The sequence below is a fragment of the Chlamydotis macqueenii genome, chromosome 4 (genome assembly GCF_036417535.1).
Source record: "Chlamydotis macqueenii isolate bChlMac1 chromosome 4, bChlMac1.mat, whole genome shotgun sequence".
Taxonomy (NCBI): domain Eukaryota; kingdom Metazoa; phylum Chordata; class Aves; order Otidiformes; family Otididae; genus Chlamydotis; species Chlamydotis macqueenii.
Window position 1 is genome coordinate 6,082,965 of NC_141559.1, and position 20,548 is coordinate 6,103,512.

At 50.9% G+C, this 20,548-nt stretch overlaps 1 protein-coding gene and 1 pseudogene across 1 annotated transcript; both read left to right on the forward strand.

Annotated features, from left to right (window-relative positions):
* The first annotated feature begins 9,657 nt into the window (after positions 1–9,657).
* On the forward strand, positions 9,658–10,634 carry LOC147600814 (olfactory receptor 14A16-like; annotated as a pseudogene).
* An 8,875-nt stretch (positions 10,635–19,509) lies between these two features.
* Positions 19,510–20,475, forward strand: LOC147600815 (olfactory receptor 14C36-like). The gene has a single exon (XM_086747058.1). The coding sequence runs from the start codon at positions 19,510–19,512 to the stop codon at positions 20,473–20,475; it is 966 nt and encodes a 321-aa protein (XP_086603184.1).
* Positions 20,476–20,548: the final 73 nt, after the last annotated feature.

A 20,548-nucleotide genomic window follows, 5' to 3' on the forward strand; every position in this document is an offset into this window, starting at 1 on the left:
TGCCAAGAATAATGTTATTTAAGCGGAAATTTTAGAATCCTAGAATATTTAGGTTTGGAAGGAACCTTTAAATGTTGTCTAGTCTAACACCTCTGCAGGGAGCATGGACATCCTCAACCAGATCAGGTTCCTCAGAGCCTCATCCAACCTGGCCTTGAATTTTACCAGGTACGGGACATCCACCACCTCTCTGGGCAACCTGGGCCAGGGTTCCACCACCCTCAGTTTAAAAAAAAAAATTCCTAATATCTAATCTAAATCTACCTCCCTTGTCAGAGACAGAAAAGGTTAATTAATGTCTCAACATCACTAAAGGATGGATGGAACCGAGCAAAACGTCCACAAACCACAATGCTAAAAACTTCAATAACTGTGAAAGAATGTCTAGAAAAATATCCTGGTTTTGTAGCTGAAGCAGCAACATGTGCTTATAAACTCCAAGAACTGCAAAACGGGGTGTCTTGTTTTTGTACCCTTCCCCCAGAATAGAGCCAAACCCTGTGCATGAGCTCAGGCCCGGGACGATACCAAGCATGCACAGCATTGCCAAGTGACTGCACAATGGAGGCCTGCTCTGGGGGATGCAAAATGACTTTGTGGACACTGTCTTGCTGGACATCAGGTAACCGCACGGCTTACCAAGAACAAGCGGGCCTTGCATTTGCAGAGAGCTAACGCCCACCACCACAGAGACAGATCAGCATGATGCAGCAATCACAAGCTAAACCACAGGTAGGAAGCACCTGACCTCCTAAGATGGAAAGACTGGTAAAGGCCCCCAAAACATCAAGAAGAGGGGGGCTGATACACAGGACTACAAAAAGTGTCAGCGCATGAACCCGTCTGAGGATCTCCACCCCACTCAGATGGACCTTCGGGACGATGATTCTCCGTGGTGGCATTGTCATCCTTTTGAGGTGCCCACCCCACCCACTCTGTAAGACGGACTTTCAGGACGCTGACTCTTCATGGTGGTATTTTATCACCTCTTTTTTTCTCTTTTCTTCTCTCTTCTTTCTTTCTCTTTCTCTCCCCGCCCTTATCCTTTGTGTGTGAATGAAATAAAGAACCAACATACGCGTATGACACCGTTGTGTCTTAATTCTTTAACCGATAAATTCGTCCCTTTCACGGCCGGATATTTATCGGTTCGTGACAGGAAGGAAAATAGAAAAGTGCAGATGCCCGATCTCAGAGAAGGAGGCATTGGCCTAGTCTTGTGATTTGTAGTGGGGGAGCCCATGTGAGCAGCACAGAAGGGCAGCAGAGCTCAGCAGAGCTGGTCTTCAAGGACAGCGCTTTTCAAGTCCAAGACCGTCTGCACCAACAGTCAGGAAAACAAGAAGAGATATTCAGGAGAGATGCTTGAGGAAGCAGGAAATTCCTGGGAAAGCTCCATGGCAAAAAGGAAGCATACAGGAGATGGATGCAGAGACTTGAAAGAAAGAAGGAATTCAGAAATAGGGTTGGTTTTAGGAAAGCTGCAGAGTTGACACTTGCAAGGGAGTTCAGGGGCAAAACAATCAGCTGTTCCTACTTGAGGAAAAGTGAAAGAAGAAATGAAGAGAATGTGTGGCCACTGCTGGGTTTCATAAGAGGAGGAATAGACAGGTTTGAGGTACTCTTGGCCTTTGTCTTCTCCAGCAAGGTCTCTCAGTTGTGTGTGCCTAAAAGGCAGAGCCCAGCCAGAACACAGCAGTGGATGGAGATGAAGTCAGAGGTTACTTAGGTAAGGTCAAGCATTAAGAGTCTGTTGCACCAGATGGGATGGATCTTAGGGTGCTAAGAGACCAGGATGATGTCATAGCAAGGCTGTTCCGAGACATTTTGTGAGGTCGTAATGTCTGGAGAAAGCAAAAAGCCAATCTTGCGTCCATCTTCTAAAAAGACCCAAGGACTGAGCAGGGGAATTACAGGCTGCAGTGACAGAAGCCAGGAGCTGTGTGGCTGGGCAACAGCTCTGTGGGAAAAGGCTGTGGTGGTCCTTCAGTTTCATGAGGCAAAACAGGACCCAGCAGAGAAGGTGGCCAACAGCATCCAGGGCTGCATGAGCAGCACCACAGCCAGGAGAAGTGATTATCTCCTTCTGCTCAGCACTTTTTACAGTACATCCAAAATAGCTCAGGCTTAGCTGTGCACTGGTGATGAGACATTGGCAAAGAGGAGTCAGTTCACTGCAGGGCTACTCAGATGGTAATCCTTCCATTATCCTTCAAATGTTTCTGTAATTTCCCCAAGAATATCAGTATTTACAAGAATCACAACAACAAAAGCATCCCCATCTCCTCCCCAGTTCTAAATCTATTTCTGGCAGTTCAGTACTGAGTGGTGCCTCCAGCAGTGAACCCCTGCATCTACAGCAGGAGGAACAAGGAGCTCAAGGATGCCCTGAGGAGAGTATATGAATACACATTATTCCATCATTAATAAGGACCCACCATCTACATATAAGTCCCAGGAATACAATAAAGTTCCAGTCTATCTATTGCTGTTCTATTTTTTTTATTTTGCATTGTGGAGGCAGAAAGTGCAACGCAGCTGTTTGACATTGACGAATTTGGGCTATGTCCTGGAACAACGCTTGCTCAATAACAAAAAACAGCAACTAGAACAAGAAAAGGAAATAGCAAAGGCAAAAATAGTAAAGACAACCAAAAACCTATAACCAATCCAAATGAAGCATAAGGCACGTGAACAGTAAATTGCTACCAATCAAATCAGATAATTAAGTGTGTGCACTTCGTGTGTAACTTAGAGTGTAAAACGCCTACTAACAATAAAGGTCTCTGGAACACCATCCACGCAGTCCGTGTTTTTACTGCCACAATTTTCACTGGCTCTAGTACATTCCTCAAGTAAATGACCTCCCCTTGTCAGAGAATGAAACCCAGATACTTTACACTTCTCTTACAAACTGTATCTTATGTGGAGAAGCCCGATGGCACTTCTCAGCAAGGCAAACAGGAAGGTACAGGTGTCAGCTACGTAAGATTCCTAATGAATCCTTCACATCATATACCAAAACCAGTTCTATTTTTTAAAAAACCCAACGTCCTGCAAATTTTCTACTAAAATTTTAGAAAAATAATGGAGAACCCAGGAAAGCTTTGATGGGAATCTTGCTCATGTTAGCTGTATCTTTCCCCAAGTAGATACTGAAAGTTATCGAGATTCAGATGGCTGAGTGCACTGGTTTAGAGAAGAAAACTTTGCCCCTGTATCTATCAGTCAGGAATATTTACGTTCATCAATGAAAAGATGTAAGATTCTCATAAGAAGGAGCATAAAGAAAATCCTATTGAGAGGCTCCTGGAGTGACTGCACCACAGGTCCCTGCTAACTGCCAATCCTGGGTGACACCGAGCTGTCCTTTTTGCGTACAGCAAGGAAAGATTGCACCGCAGCAGCGAGAGGTCCTTTAGGGAGGCCTGGGTTTTGTTCTGCACTTTTACCTTGGGTTTTGTCATCCTGGGCACTCCCGTTTCCGATGGCCTTGTTGTCCAGGATACCGACAACAGTTTACAACAGTCTCCTCTTCTTAGAGATCCAGTGCTTCTGACATTTTCTCCTCTGCCTCCACCTTGGAAATCTCCCCCTCCCTGTCCTCTCAACCTAGGATTATTGTTCAATGCCACTGCCAGCAGACGAGCTTTGTGTGCCTCTCCTTTCTGAGGGTTTTGCTTCAGCTGTCTTTCATCTTTTCCATTAAACATGAATGTAGCAATGCAATTTCATCCAAGCCTTTGCCCGGCCATCCTGGGCTTAGAAAAATATTTCTTAATACGTGAGGCTGCCTGATCTACAAAGAAAGAGACCATCAAAGTCTGATTTTCCTCATTTCCAGGGCTGACTCCTCTAAACATGCTCACTTGTTTAAACAATTGGGTGTAATATTGAGAAGGATGTTCAGCATATCCTTGATGGCATCCTCGGATCTTAGCCCCATTTACAGTCTTCCTTCCTGGCAGTTCTAACGACTCTGACAATCTCCTGTCACAGTTCACAGCGCATCTGTATTGGCTGGTAAATTTGAGGGACGGACCTGGGTCACTGGTTGGCCATGGAGTTCTGCCCTGTGCTTCACAGGCCCATTTGCTAATTGTTTCCCAGATTTCAATTCTGTCATCAGCAGTGAAAAGAGTCTCAAACACTCCCTGCACGTCAGCCCACAGAGGGCTAGAGATGCCAAAGATGCCACCTACAGTTTGCATCACCTTCCCTGTGTCATCCCACTCTGGGCACTTGTTACCCCAAACCCAAATCAGCAGGTGCAAATGGCACGTAGGCTGTTCCCACAGAAAGCTGACCAGATTCCGGTCCCAGCTCTTTTATTTCTTGTTGGAGAGCTGTTTGCAAACCAGAAGCAGCAGCGGGAGCCAAAACCAGATCAAAAGCAGAAGAAAGAGCAGTAGCATGGGCAGGTGGAGCTGAATGTGGCACGTCCCTGATTTTCCTGTTCAGACAGAGACTTTTACTCAATTTCCAACCTGGAGGGGAAACTTCTCTGAGATTTAAAAGCTCTAGAATGTAAAGAGATACTATTTTTCCCATTTGTTCACAACCCTACTTTTTCTCCACTCTGGAGGGGAACATTTGCTTTGATACCTGTAAGTATCCCAGACATACCAAGGGCTACTTCTTGTGATGGGAACCAGATCTCCCATTGCTGGCATAATTAACTCAGCTTAATCAAAAGAACCAGAGTGCGGCCACGGTTGGTTCACATCACCAAAGGCAGTCACTCCTGGCCAAATTTCCTGACACACGGCTTGGCTTTTTGGTGACTCAGCCATCCCATCAGGTTCCAGTGTTGCAGCAATTAATCTGCTGGGGAATCTTCCACTATCCTTCCTCGGCATCCCATTATTCCAAAATCACCTCCTTACTTCCAAACAAGCTCCACACTTCACTGATCACCCTGTGCTCCAGGCTCTTGAGAGGAACTCGGCAACAAGGCAGCAGTGCAGGTCACGGGGTACGCATGGGAGAGAGACATTGGACCAGGTGAGTCAGCTGTGTCCTTTCTGGGTTTCCAAAGTGTTACAAAAATTCCCAACTGGCCAATGCCGACTGAGAACCTAGGATGCACTTACAGAATTACCAGAGTGAATATTTATTCATGTTCATGAGTGTTGTCCAGCCAAACTGGGGCACCTCAAATCTGGTTTACATGGGGTTCTTATACCCTACAAACATTGAGGTACAACAATATTTGACTAATCACTAGTTAACAAATACACTCCTGATTACTAATCATAATAAAACTTTGCAAAGCAACTGTATTTCTGTGTCATCGCCACAGATTAACGATGATTAATCCAGATGTCCCTGGAGTTGCTCTTGCTATGCTTACTTGTCTGTGGTGCCAGACACTGGGAGGGTCTCAAAGCTGTGTTAGAGGGACTGGCATGCTGGCGTTGAGTTTCGGGGGTGTTTTTTATCCCTCATGCACAGCTCTGAGATTCCGAGAGGTAAAGTCTTTGTTTTCAGGTCCAGAGTGTCCTTCAGGTTCTTGTGAGGAGCTGGTGTCTGTCAGTTTGCTTCCTTGCGCATGAGTAATCCGTACACAATGTGAAATCTCTCTGTCTCTCTCCCTCTCTCAGGTTAAAATTCTTGCATACTATAAAGGCTGATTTGCATAATTGGGAGGGAAATGTTCACAGCACTCTGCAGACACACACACAGTGTGGTTCCCTTCAGGAGCTGGTTTTAGACCCTCTGTCTATCCAGCAGCTGGCCCTGGGATCCCCTCATCCCCCAGTTCCCCCAGGCCCACACAAGAACACACACAGACAAATGTAAGTATGAAGTCCCACAGGGCACCTCACCTCTCTGACTGCTCAGTCACCCTTGTCAGGAAGATGTCGTCATTGTGCTCCAAAAACCTCCTGGACTGCTTGCGCCTGGCTTTGATCCTCCTTCACAAAATACTGGGATAGTTTAGATCTGCTTTTGGGACCAGGGCCTGCAAACATGAGGCTTCTTCCAATTCCCTGAAGAAGGCCTCATCTACTTCCTCTTCCTGACCAAGGGGTCACCACCAGACATCCACCAACCACAACGTTGCCCATGTTCTGCCCTCTCATGTTGACCACTCAGCTCTCAGCTGACTCATTGTCCCCAGGCAGAACTCCAGGCCCTCCTGCTGCTCTCTCCCATAAAGGGCAACTTTCCCCCCGAGCACAGGTCTGTGGCCTTGTGACTTGTAGATCCCCCAGACCCCACAGTTTCTCCTGGAGGTGTTATTTGTAGTGCCCTGCAACTCCTCCTGCTGTTACCTTGTGAGAGACACCACCATCATGGTGAGCCATCTGCACACAAACATGAACAGCTGGCTCAGTTCATGGGAACCTGGAGAAACTCTGGGCTTTGGCCAACAGAAACCTCTGGAAGTTTTACAAGGAGTAATGTCCAGTCCTGCAGAGTGGAGAGATTAACCAAATACAACAGGGCAGGTTGAAATCTGATTGACTGAGCAGGGACCATGAGGAGAAGGTGGTGGGCACTATGAGGGACACCATAGGTGCTCACCATGAGGAAGCCCAGCTGCATACAAGGCTGCATTAGGAGGAGCATGGGCCACCCAGACAACCTGAGGTATGATCCCACTCATCTCAGGACGGCTGTGGTCCCACACAGACAGGTGTGTCCCAGTGTGGGGCTCCCCATTTCAAAGAAGTAGGAAGGAACTGCAGAGTGACCAGAGGAGGTCTGTAGAGGTGGTGTTTGGGACCTGGTGCACATGACCTGTGTGGGATGGCTGAGGAACATGGGCTTCTTTGGCCCAACGTTGTGGATGCTCCAGACAGTATAGGAGTAGCCTAAGAGTGCTTCAATGGGGGTTTCAGTGGTGGTGAAGCTGTTCTTCACAGTGAGAAACAATATAAGAAAGAGATAATGCCCATTCAGATTTGCTCAGCATCAGAGCCACCTCTACATTGCCTTTGCCTGTCATCTCTGCCTCCAGGTTTCTGCTCTCACCAGCCCCAGGGAGGCTTTGTCAGTAATGTCCCTCAGTGGGACCCATTAGTGCTCCAAGAAACTTTGGAGTTTGCATCTGACTTTGACTTCTGGAGAGGTTTCCTCAACTTCCTCACCTTGTCTGAGGTTCATGGACTTAGCCCCAAACCCACCAGAGAGGTCATTAAAATCCTTGGGCTGGTCCTCTGCTGCTGAGCTGCTCCAGGCTCCTGGGACGCAGGGAGCTCACGGCAAGGAGGCAGAACGGCAGAGAGACAGCTCTGCCCAGGAGCAGCTGCTCTGCCAAGCGCAGCAGGGCGGAGGGCACTGCTGCAGGCACTGAGTGGGGACAGGCAGGGCAGAGAGAGGGTAAAGGCGGCCTGGGCTGAGAGCTCACTGGAGGAGAAACCTTCACAGCCCTCTGCACGGTAAGTCTCTGGCTGCAGGGCAATGAACAGGAGCTTCCTGGAGGGGGCTTGTCCAGCTGCCACAGCCCACAGAGATCTCTCTCCAGCGTGGAGGAGGAGATGCTCCAGAGCAGGGATTCCCTGGGTCTCTGGGCAATGCAGTCCAGAGGGTGGGGATGAAGCTGGCTCTCTCTTAAGGACACCCCGTCTTTAGGGCATCCATACCCTCACAGCTCTTCCCTGGAGAGAAGAGTGTGGAGATCATCTGCATTTTGAAACTGGGTTCCTCTCTTCTGAGCAGCATCCAGTTCCTTCCAGGGGAAGAGCTGACTGTGCTCATCCTCTGGCTCAGAGAGGTGTGAGCCCAGGGCAGCTGACAGCAGGACGGATGGACATACTGTCTGTCCTCCCTGTGCACCAAGGCTCTGTCCTTTTGCCTCCCAGGGCTCTCAGGATGGCACCTGCAGTGTAGCAGAGATGCCAGGGATGTCTGCCTTCAGCAAACCCTCCTCAGGTGGGACAGGGGGCAGGAGCAAAACAAACATAACCACCCCCCGACAGCTCTGCTCTGCAGCCAGGTGAGTTGGGAGGGACAGTGCTGAAATGTCATTGATTTCATGAGGGGATTTAAACAGAGATCACTCCTGGTTCCTACCTGCCTGTTGGTGCACAGCAGCACTGACTCCTCAGGAGCCCACGGCATCATCATCTGCTCCCCATTGCACCCTCAGCCAGCAGAACCCAAAGGTCAGCAGTTGGAGAGAGTCGAGGGAAGTCCATGAAGATGATCAGAGGGCTGGAGCACCTCTCCTATCAGGACAGGCTGAGAGAGGTGCAGTTCACCCTGCAGAAGACAAGGCTCCAGGGAGACCTTATAGCGGTCGTCCAATATCTAAAGGGGGCCTACAGAAATAACTCTTCAGTAGGGCCTGTTGTGATGGGGTGAAAGGTACTGGTTTTAAAATAGACAGAGCTAGATTCAGACGAGATATTTGGAAAAAAAATTTTACAATAAGGTTCATGAAATACAGGAGCAGGTTGCCCAGAGACGTGGTTGGTGCCCCATCATTGGAAACATTTGGACAAGAGAAGGAGGCTCCTATAGTGTTACACTGACAGATCAGCACGTCTGAGAGCAACTTGATAAAGCTCCTTCATCATTCCTTTGCCTACAGAGAGCTCAGTCATCTCTTCAGTGTTTTTCTGACCCACTCCTTAGGACTGGCCAACAGAAAGATGGGCCTGGGCAGGGTCCTGCTGCCAGGAGGTTTCCTGATGACAGGGGTGAGCACACGGTGGGTGGGATGGGCTCTGTGAGTTGTAGCCGCTGCAGCCAGAGCTCCAGCACAGGAGACTCCTGAGTGCCCCTCAGCCCCTCCATGGCCTTGCTGCCCTGGGCAGAAGCACTGGGGCATTTCTCCTTCTTTCTCCACCTGCCCCTGCTGCTGCTGCTCTTGTTTTCAGGCTCTCTGGGGATGGGGGTTCAGCAGCAGCTCAGCCACTGTCCCTGCAGGCCTTGCCGTGCAGATGTGTCCATGGCAGCAAGGTGCCCAAGCCCTCTTCTGGCCTGTGGGTCTCTGGGCAATGCAGTCCAGAGGGTGGGGATGAAGCTGGCTCTTTTTGCCAGACACCCCATCTTCAAGGGATCAGAAAGCTCACAGATCTTTACTGAGGGGAGTTTTACTGGGGAGGGGAGTTTTAAACTGGATTCCTCTGCTCTCAGCAGTCTCCAATTTTCTTTTCAAGGGAACAGCGGGGTGTGATCGTCCTCCAGATTAAAGAGGTGCAAGCCCAGGGCAGCTGGGATCAAGTTTAATGGACTCACTCTGCACTAAGGGTCTGCCTGTTTGCAGCCCAGCTCTCCCAATGCAGCACTTGTAGCAGAACAGAAAATTCAAGGCTGTCTGCCTTCAAAAAGTAAAACAAACACAACCAACCCCCCACAGCTCTGCTCTGCAGCCGGGTGAGTTGGGAGGGACAATGCTGAAATGTCGTTGATTTCATGAGGGGATTTAAACAGAGATCACTCCTGGTTCCTACCTGCCTGTTGGTGCACAGCAGCACTGACTCCTCAGGAGCCCACGGCATCATCATCTGCTCCCCATTGCACCCTCAGCCAGCAGAACCCAGGGCTCAGCCAGGGAGCTGCACGAAGGTCTTTCTGGAAGGACAGAGGCTGGGGGAGTGGGAGGTTCTAGGGGAGATGGAAGAGGTTTTACTCAGAGTTTTCTGTCCTAACACTTCTCTGAATTTTTCTCCTTGGACAGCACCCAGTGCCCAAAGGAAGGAAATGTCCAACAGCAGCTCCATCACTGAGTTCCTCCTCCTGGCATTCGCAGACACACGGGAGCTGCAGCTCTTGTACTTCTGGCTCTTCCTGGGCATCTACCTGGCTGCCCTCCTGGCCAACGGCCTCATCATCACTGCCATAGCCTGCGACCACCGCCTCCACACTCCCATGTACTTCTTCCTCCTCAACCTCTCTGTCCTTGACCTGGGCTGCATCTCCACCACTGTTCCCAAAACCATGGCCAATTCCCTCTGGGACACCAGGGCCATCTCCTACCAAGGATGTTTGGCCCAGCTCTTTTTCTTTCCCTTTTTTATCTCAGCTGAGTATTATCTTCTCACCGTCATGGCCTATGACCGCTATGTTGCCATCTGCAGACCCCTGCACTACGGGACCCTCCTGGGCAGCAGAGCTTGTGTCCAGATGGCAGCAGCTGCCTGGGGCAGTGGGTTTCTCACTGCTCTGCTGCACACTGCCAATACATTTTCACTGCCACTCTGCCAGGGCAATGCTGTGGACCAGTTCTTCTGTGAAATCCCCCAGATCCTCAAGCTCTCCTGCTCAGACTCCTACCTCAGGGAAGTTGGGCTTCTTGTGGTCAGCACCTGTGTTGCATTTGGCTGTTTTGTGTTCATTGTTGTGTCCTATGTGCAGATCTTCAGGGCTGTGCTGAGGATCCCCTCTGAGCAGGGACGGCACAAAGCCTTTCCACGTGCCTCCCTCACCTGGCTGTGGTGTCCCTCTTTATCAGCACTGCCATGGTTGCCTACTTCAAGCCCCCCTCCATCTGCTCCCCATCTCTGAACCTGGCGGTGTCATTTCTGTACTCGGTGGTGCCTCCAGCAGTGAACCCCCTCCTCTACAGCATGCGGAACCAGGAGCTGAAGAATGCCCTATGGAAAGTGGTCCAAGGGACACAGATGCACTGCAAACAGCCTAACTCCCCTCCTCAGCATGTTTCCCAAAGTATATGTTAGGTGAGAAATTGAAGTTTTTTTTTTTCTCCCAGATAATTCTACTTATATAAAATTTTCTCGGTTTCTACTACTTGTCTTGAGACTTGATCCTGTTGTGTCTGAGTGCATGCACCACACTGTGCCTGATGTGACCCGTCCACTAGCAGCCTGTTCAATAAAGGGACATTTCCTGTGTGCATTGTCTGAAGGCTGGGCTCTTCCTCCAACATTGCTGCAGAAAAATTTTCCAAGGAATTGGTCTTTTGAAGTGCCTTTTCTCCTTGCATTCTCCTGATGTTTTGTCTTAAGCTCACAATTTAATTGGGTTTAATTGCACCAGAAGTTATTGTTTTAAAGGCTCTCTTCTTGGAGTCCAATGGCAGTGGAGATGGTGCATGGGCTGCCCATTGCCTCCTCAGCCTCCTTCATGTATGACCGCACTGATGGATGTACAATTTCTCTGGAAATTAATATGAAGATGTCAGGACAGGATGCAGACTCACCATGTACCCCGGGGTGGGAGTGAATGGAAACTCAAAAGATTAAGTTGTTCCAAAGCGAAGCATTGAATCAAGGTATCCACAAAGAGGATGCTGCAATGCCATAGGAGTCAGTGGGGACTCAGCAGGCAAGGGAGGGAAGTGAAGAGATGTTGGGAGCTGTTTGAGGAGCCCCAGGGCCAGGAATTTGTCCTGGTTAGTGGAGATAGTGGGGGCAGAGAAGAGGGCAAACGATGCAGTTGGGATTAAGGGTCTGTGCCATGTTCCATTGACATCCCAAGAAGCTGACTCAGAAAAAATTGTCCCAGACCAGTCCCACACACTGGCCAGTTCCACTTCTGCCCAGAGACCCCAGCCCTGAGAAGGACCCTCTGATGCATGATCACCTCCTTCTTCCTCCAGGGCTCAGTGATGCCCAACTCCACCACCATTACTAATAAAAAGGAAACTATTTTCCTGTTGGAAGTCATTACACACCCAGTACCACAGCTCTTGCCACAGCTGGTCTGTCAGCCAAGCCCTTTCTCAGGCAGCTCCAGCTAGATCAGGTGCTCATGGCCTTGTCTTGACAACTACTGAAAATCTCCATTGATGGAGATCCCACCAACTGGCCTGGGTCCTTGCTCCAGTTTTTGGCTCTGAGGGATCTCAAAAAACACAGCTCACTCAGCCTCTCCTTGACCATAACATGCTCCAGGCCCCAAGCTTCTGGCCTCTGCAGGACTCGCTCCAGTCTGTCAGGGCCTTTCTTGTGCTGGTGAGCTCCATACTGGACACAGCAGTCCTGATGTGGTCCTGTGGTGGGTTAACCTTGACCAGCAGCAGGACACCAACTCAGCTGCTCACCCACTGACCTGACTCAACAGGACAAAAATAAAAAAAAAAAAAAAAACAGAATAGCTCATGGGTCAAGATAAAGACAGGCTAATCATTTACTAATTATTGTCAGTGGTAATGGAGAGATCAATTTAATTTATTGTTAATTAACAGATGTGGATAGTGAGAAACTACAACAAAAATATCAAAGTCTTTCCCCCACCAGACTCCTTTTTCCCAGGCTCACATTGCTCCTTCATTCCCAATTCTTCTACACACTTCAACCCTGACAGGCACAGGGGGGTGGGAAATTGAAAGGTTCCATCAGTGTACGACAGTCCAACTCTGCCCCTCCTTCTTCCTCACACTCCTCCTCTGATCCACCATGAGTCCTCTCCACAGCATCCACTCTGTATTTCTGTGGGCTGTGTGTAATTCACATCTTTCTGCCTTACTTTTCTCCTTTATGCTCACAGAACAGTTCAGTTTGAGAGGTACCTCTCGAGATCATAGACCATAGAATGGTTTGGGTTTGAAGTGACCTTTAAAAGTCATCTAGTCCAACCCCCTGCAGTGAGCAGGAACATCTTCAACCGGATCAGGTTGCTCAGAGCCCCGTCCAACCTGGCCTTGAGTGTTTCCAGGGATGGGACATCCACCACCTCTCTGAGCAACCTGTTCCTGTGTGCCACCACCTCCACTGTAAAAAAAATTTTCCTGGTGTCTAATCTCAATCTACCTTTTTCTATTTTAAAATCATTACCCCTCATTCTTCCTCAACAGGCCTACTGAAGAGTTCCTCCCTGTCTCTACTGTAGACCCCCTTGGGGGACCAGAAGGCCCCTATAAGGTCTCCCTTGAGCCTCCTCTTCTCAGGCTGAACAGTGCCAACTCTCTCAGCCTGTCCTCATAGGAAAGGTGCTCCAGCCCACTGATCATCTTTGTGGCCCTCTGCACCATCTAGACTCAACATCTCGAGAGATGTGGATGGACTGGTACAGCCAGGGACATTCCCCATCTCCTAGCCTGAGGCATGCAGTCAAGATGCAAATGTCTGCAGTGCACACTTGTTACAGGCCTCCAGGCAGAGTGTGACTCGTTCAGCATGACCCTCTAAGCCTGGATCAGCTCATTTTGCTTCTGTTCCCCTTCTCCGCAACTATCAAGACTATGGGAGCTCTCGTGAAATCTAAATTCCTCCTTTGCAGCTTCCCCTGCTTCCACCTCCTGCGTGCTGCCTTTCTGTCCTGGAGCTCAGGCAGTTCAGACAAGCAGCCTCCTGAGATGCTTGCTTCTTTCCAAGGTTATTTGGAGAGATCACTCTTGTCCTTGGAGGAGGCTGTCCTGTAAGGCCTACCGGATTGCCTGAGCTCCTCCACCCTTCAGAGCTGCTCCCCAAGGCACCGCTTGTATCAGTCTCCCAAGGACAGCACAGACTCCTGCTCCGCAGTCCACGGGCCCGTGCTCTGCTGCTGGCCTTGCTCGCTGCCCTTTGTGCTTGGGACCCTGCTATTTCATGGTGATGACAGCCAAGGCTGACACAGATTGTCATAGCCATGGCCAGCTCTTTGTTCTTGGTCAGCATCAGGTCCAGGTGAGCATCACCCTTGTTGTCCCACCTGGCAGCTGTGCTAAGAAGTCATCCCAAGAACCTCCAGATTGTTGGCACCGTGTTGTTTGCCTGGCCAGTGAATGCCAGGGCACTTACCGTCCCCCATGGGAACCAGCTCGTTAAGCTGGAGACTTCCTCAGGTTGCTGACAGAAGACTTTTTCTGCCTACTCTGCTCGATCACGTAGTTTAGATCTGCCAAGACAATGTCACCGTACTGACTTCTTCTCCCATCCTCACTCACACAAGCTAACTCAACCTCTTGCCCAGCTCATAGAGAAGCTGCTCCTTCACACATTGGTCATCCTCCTCATCCTCATCCTCCCTGCCATTCCCTCTGGCAGAGCTTGTGTCCCTCCATCGCAGCACCCCAGTTGAGCAAGGTGTCTCACCACATCTAATTCAATCCAAAAATGTCACATTGCTGTGACAAGACATGGGGGTCCTCCTAACAGTGCACATTTGGGGCACAGCAACTCAGCTGTGGCACCACAGAAGAACACAATCTTCTCACAGGGAAACCTGAGCACTGATCCCTACCAGAAGACCATGGTACATCAAGCAGTTAGCGCTGGACTGCACTGTGCTGCACGTACACCACGGCCTTGAAACCTGTGCTGTGCTGCATGGATCCTTTGGCCACAGGACAGCCTCAGCAGCAGTGTCACACAGAGTCTGCAGGCTGGTCCTGCTTTGTACTGGACATTACGTCTGCTGCGTGGCTTTGCCTGTATCGCACAGTGCAGCAGAAAGATCTCATGAAAACATCATTTCAGTTTGACTGTAGAGAAGATGAATGGAGTTGTTTCCTAGTGAGAAAATCCTGTAGTAGCTTGACTGGCCAAAACAGAAGGCAGTGTTCTATGGATGGGGTCTACAGGCTGTGCAGTGTTTGGATCGGAAGCCCGTTCAATGTTTCACCACCTGGGGTTCTCACCTTCTCAAGGGAGACAAGATTGCCTCTGTGATACTCCTCTTATAGTGCTAGACCTAACGAACAGCAGTTGAAATGATACCTCATGGAGTTTGATCACCTTCCTAAGTGGGATCGTAACGGACCAGGATCTCCTGAGGAAAAAACACTTTATCAGCACCCTTGTCTGCAAATCTCCTGGTCTCAAGGACTGGTAAGGGTGTAGTTTTCTCAAGTAACCCCTGCCTTGATCCCCATCCACCCTTGGTTGTTCTCATCCAGAATCCTGCCTCAAAGCACAAAAGTCTGGGAGATGTTGCTGGGGGCAACTGAGGCAAAGACATAGATTATCTCAGATCTACCTCTACTCTGCTCTCATGAGACCCACCTGGAGTACTGCATCCAGTTCTGGAGACCCCAGCATCAGAAGCACATGGACCTGTTGGAGTGTGTCCAGAGAGGAGACCACAAAGATGATCAGAGGGCTGGAGCACCTCTCCTGTGAGGGCAGGCTGAGAGAGTTGGGGCTGTTCAGCCTGGAGAAGAGAAATCCCTGGGGAGACCTTATAGAAGCCTTCCAGTTCCTAAAGGGGGCCTACAGGAAAGATGGGGAGAAACTCTTCAGTAGGGTCTGCTGTGATAGGATGAGAGGTAATAGTTTGAAAATAGAAAGAGGCAGATTCAGATTAGACATTAGAAAAGTTTTTTTTACACTGAGGGTGGTAGAACACTGGCACAGGTTGCCCAGAGAGGTGGTGGATGCCCTGGAAACATTCAAGGTCAGGTTGGACGGGGCTCTGAGCAACCTGATAAGGGTGGAGATGTCCCTGGTCCTTGCAGGGGAGTTGGACAAGATGATCTTTAAAAGTCCCTTCCAACCCTAACCATTCTATGATTCTGCAATTCTCCCTACACCGACTCTTTCCAAATTTAGCAGTCATCCCACAAGACTTCTGGTTCCTTTCTAACTGTTCCTGAAGTAGCAGCAGCTCACATTGGTGCCTCTGAATGCCACTTTGAGTGTCAACTGAGTTTTGATGTGAACCATTGCTGTGCCTAGAGGATGCTGTCTTTGGAGAACAGATGATCTCTGACATGTTGCCCTGTCTCTGCGAACTTCTCCATCAGAGCTTGCAGTTACCTGCAGGTACCTTCACCACCTCCGGCAGCTCCCCTGTGGCCAGGTATTTGCACCTGAACACCTCGCTCCTGCCCTCCATCTCCACTAGTGAGCGTGGGAGTTGAGAGAAGACGCTCACATGCAGGTGTCCATTCCGTGCACACCTGATCAGTGGCCGAAGTAGGTTTGTGGTGTGCATGGGAGGGAGCTGAGTCTCCTTCAAATGCTGGGAACAGAAACGCAGGATGAGAGGCCTTCATTGCCTCAGCTGAACCCCTTCTCTCAGGAGGGGTAAAGGAGATCCCTGCCTGTCTCTGTCTGGGAGTCCTGTCCAATTTAAAAAAAAAAAAATTAGATGTAACTTTGAGGGGAGAAATTGTGCTTCTGGAAAGAAGCCTGTCTCCCCGGCTGAGGGACCATCAGTGCTGGCTCCAGGCTGTTTCCCAGCAGGTTCCCCTGCAGCCCCAGGGACAGCTGGAGGGAGCCCCGAGGGGACAGAGAAAGTGCCGCCTTGGGCTGGGCCTCTGCTGCTGAGCTGGGCCGGGCTCCTGGGATGGAGGGAGCTGCTGGTAACAGGGCAGCGCTGCAGAGAGACAGCTCTGCCCAGGAGCAGCTCCTCTGCCAAGCGCAGCAGGGCTGAGGGCTCTGCCTGCAGGAGCTGAGGGGAGAGGAGCGAGGCACAGAGAGGATAAAGGCAGCCTGGGGTGGGAGAAGAGTTGAGAACTCAACAGGAGAGAAAAATTCACAGCCCTTTACGTGGTAAGTACTTGCGTGAAGGTCAATGTGTCTGTAGTTTGTGGAAAGACCTCCAAAAGCTGTCACATCCCACAGTCAGGAGGACTTTCACAGTAGAGGAGCAGGATGTGTTCCACACGAGGGCTTCTCAGCTGCACGGCCAGAGGGACAGGGCACGACGGCTGCCTTCTCCCAGGGACGGCTGCAGGGTGTGAATGTGTGTGTGCAGCCAGGGGTGCCCAGGGCTGTCCTTCAGAGCAGGGTCCCTGCGCCCCAGGGGCTGTGTGCTGGGGCAGGGACTCTGCCTCTGCTGGCCTCAGCACTCAGCCTGCCCGGGGAGCTCCCCATGGTGTTTGGGGAGAGGCTGTGGGTGGGAGGAACAACTTGTGGCTGAGCAGGGTCCTTCTGCTGTCGAGAGGGTGCTGTGTGGGTCAGGGCTGCTCACAGCTCCACGTCACCACTGGGAAACTTCCAAGGGTATGTGTCAAGAGGAAGGTCAAGGCAGGGTTTGCTATAGAGATAAAGCGCTTTCCTGAGTCTCTGTTTTTGTTTTCCTACTCTGAGGGTAGGGGTCTAATGAAGGTGGGGAGGGAAAGAGAAATCAAAAAAGGAGCTGTCAAACTTGGACAAGTCCTTGAGACTCCTGAGCTGTAAGTGTGAGTGGTCAGTTGGTCTGCTAAGCGCCTCCTCAAGTGCCTTCAGCCACTTCTCTGCCCAGGGACAGCACCAGCATCACCCGTGCTGCACCCAGCAGCGTTGTCCTGCCCTGGCCTTTGGAACCTCCAAACAGGAACAGGCACCCAGCCAGTGCTCTGCAAACAGGCAGGTGTGTGTAGGGCCAGGGAGAGTGCACAGAGGGTGGGATGGGGTCTGTGAGTGCTGACAGGGAAAAGAGATCAGACAGGGAAACAACGCCCAGGAGGAAAATCCCCAGGCATCACAGTTACGATCAAGGAATGAGAGGAAACTAAACCCAGAAATGTTGTGGGAGGGAGAATTCAGAAATCTCTGTAGCATCCCCTCCAGTGCAGACCCCTTGCTCTGAGCAAGCCCCCTGGCCTCCTCTCCCACCCACCCAAGCCTCTGCCCTCAGGGCTGCGGGGTCCCAGCCATGAACCCCCTCCTCTGCAGCCAGAGCTCCAGCAGAGCCGTGCTGCAGCTCTCCAGCCACGTGCCCACTGCCCTCTGCAGAGCACAGGGGCTGAGAGCAGCTGCCCGGCAATGGTGGTGTCGGGGAGGGGGCACGCACAGCTGGGGGAGGGGGACGCTGTCCCCAGTGCCCGCCTGCCTCTGCCCTGTCCTCTCTCAGCCGCGCCCTGGCTGTATTTGCCCTTGTGCCTCCACCTCTCTGTGGTGTTGCTGCTGGGATCTTGTTCTTGCTGTCAGGCTGTCTGGGGAGGGGAGTTCCAGCTGCAGAGTCACCCCCTGATCTTGTGGGTCCTTTCCTGCAGCTGTGTCCGTGGGAACAAGTGTCCCAGCTTTCAGCTGTGGGGCTGTGGGCAATGCAGGCTGTGGGGCTGGGGCAGGAGCTGGTTTTCCCTCAGTGAGATACCATTTTTAAAACTCTTACTGTAACTTCTTCCAGTATCCTTCCAGGATGTGAGTTTCCTTTCAGGATGAAAACATCTCCCATAACATCTTTGTGTTACCTGCACACCCCATGGTTCAGCAGAGAGATGCTAAGGCCAAAACCCTGCTTTTGTGTTGGTGAAATGAGCCGTGAGTGCTGTGGGCTAGAAGCGAGGTGCTGAGACCTTGAGTAAGGGTGAGACATTCTGTGGTCTGCAGTGGATCCCTGTGCTCTCAGCAGTGTCTGCTGGCTTTTCACAGAAACACAGCAGTGTGATCACCTTCAGTCTCAGAAAGCTGCAAGTCCAGGGCATCTGGGACGGAGAGACAGACCAGCTCCGCTCACTCTGTGCTGAGCCGCAGGGAATTCTCTTGCTCTGCAGAGTCACTTTGCTGTGAAGCAAATTGGGAGCAGCAAGGTTGCAAAGCTCATTGGTATCAAAAGTAGATTTCATAGAATCATAGAATCATAGAATGGTTAGGGTTGGAAGGGACCTTCAAAGGTCATCTAGTCCAACCCCCCTGCAAGGAGCAGGGACATCCCCAACTAGATCAGGTTGCTCAGAGCCTCATCCAGCCTGGCCTTGAATGTTTCCAGGGATGAGGCTTCCACCACATTTCTGGGCAACCTGTTCCAGTGTTCTATAATGCGCATCATAAAAAATTTTTTCCTAATTTCTAATCTAAATCTACCCCCCTCTATTTTAAAACCATTACCCCTCGTCCTATTGCACCAGGCCCTACTAAACAGCCTTTCCCCATCTTTCTTGTAGGCCCCCTTGAGGAACTGGAAGACCGCTATCGGGGCTCCCCGGAGCCTCCTCTTCTCCAGGCTGAACAGCCCCAACTCTCTCAGCCTGGCCTCATAAGAGAGGTGCTCCAGCCCTTTTATCATCTCCGTGGCCCTCCTCTGGACCTTCTCCAACTGGTCCATGTCCTTCTTGTGTTGGGGGCTCCAGAACTGGACACAGTACTCCAGGTGGGGTCTCACCAGGGCAGAGTAGAGGGGAAGAATCACCTCCCTCGACCTGCTGGCCATGCTTCTCTTGATGCAGCCCAGGATGCGGTTGGCCTTCTGGGCTGCAAGGGCGCATTGCCAGCTCATGTTGAGCTTCTTGTCCACCAGCACTCCCAAGTCCTTCTCCTCAGGGCTGCTCTCAATCCATTTTCTGCCCAGCCTGTATTTGTGCCTGGGATTGCCATGACCCAGGTGCAGGACCTTGCACTTGGCCTAGTTGAACTTCATGAGGTTGGCACGGGCCCACCTCTCCAGCCTGTCCAGGTCCCTCTGGATGGCATCCCTCCCTTCCAGCGTGTCAACGGCACCACACAACTTGGTGTCATCGGCGAAATTCCTGAGACTTTAATCTGAGATGATTCTGTGTTCCTATTTACCTATTTCTGTAGGGCAGGACTTGCCCTTCAAGACGTCACAGCAGTGCTCCCTGCTCCCAGTGGCACCTCCGCCAGCACCATGTGGAGCTCATACAAGGAACATGAGAAACGTCTCCCTGAAAGGGGCAAGGAAGTCTGGGGTGGTTCCATGGGAACTGGAGTAGGTTTTGCTTAGACGACGCTGCCTTATCTCATTGCCTTTTCTCCTTGGACAGGTCCCCATGCCCAGAAACAGAAAATGTCCAACAGCAGCTCCATCACTGAGTTCCTCCTCCTGGCATTCGCAGACACATGGGAGCTGCAGCTCTTGCACTTCTGGCTCTTCCTGGGCATCTACCTGGCTGCCCTCCTGGGCAACGGCCTCATCATCACTGCCATAGCCTGTGACCACCGCATCCACACCCCCATGTACTTCTTCCTCCTCAACCTCTCTGTCCTTGACCTGGGGTGCATCTCCACCACTGTTCCCAAAGCCATGGCCAATTCCCTCTGGGACACCAGGGCAATCTCCTACTCAGGATGTGCTACACAGGCCTTTTTATTCATCTTTTTCCTTTCAGCAGAGTACTGGCTTCTCACTGTCATGGCCTATGACCGCTACATTGCCATCTGCAAACCCCTCCACTATGGGACCCTCCTGGGCAGCAGAGCTTGTGTCCAGATGGCAGCAGGTGCCTGGGGCAGTGGGTTTCTCAATGCTCTGCTGCACACTGCCAATACATTTTCACTGCCACTCTGCCAGGGCAATGCTGTGGACCAGTTCTTCTGTGAAATCGCCCAGATCCTCAAGCTCTCCTGCTCAGAAACCTACCTCAGGGAATTTCAACTTCTTGCATTTAGTGCTTTTGTCTTTGTTGGCTGTTTTGTGTTCATTTTTGTGTCCTATGTGCAGATCTTCAGGGCTGTGCTGAGGATCCCCTCTGAGCAGGGACGGCACAAAGCCTTTTCCACGTGCCTCCCTCACCTGGCCGTGGTTTCCCTTTTTCTCAGCACTGCCATGTTTGCCTACCTGAAGCCCCCCTCCATCTCCTCCTCATCTTTGAATTTACTGGTTGCTGCTCTGTACTCATTGGTGCCTCCAGCACTGAACCCCCTCATCTACAGCATGAGGAACCAGGAGCTCAAGGAAGCAGCATGGAAAATGATGACTGAATGTTTTCCAGAAGCGATCCTGTGTCCATCTTCTTCAATGTATGACTCATAGTGGAACTCCTTACTGCCCCAGCCTTTATAGGTTTTGTAGTTGTCATTCTTGCTGAGTGGGACCACACCCTATG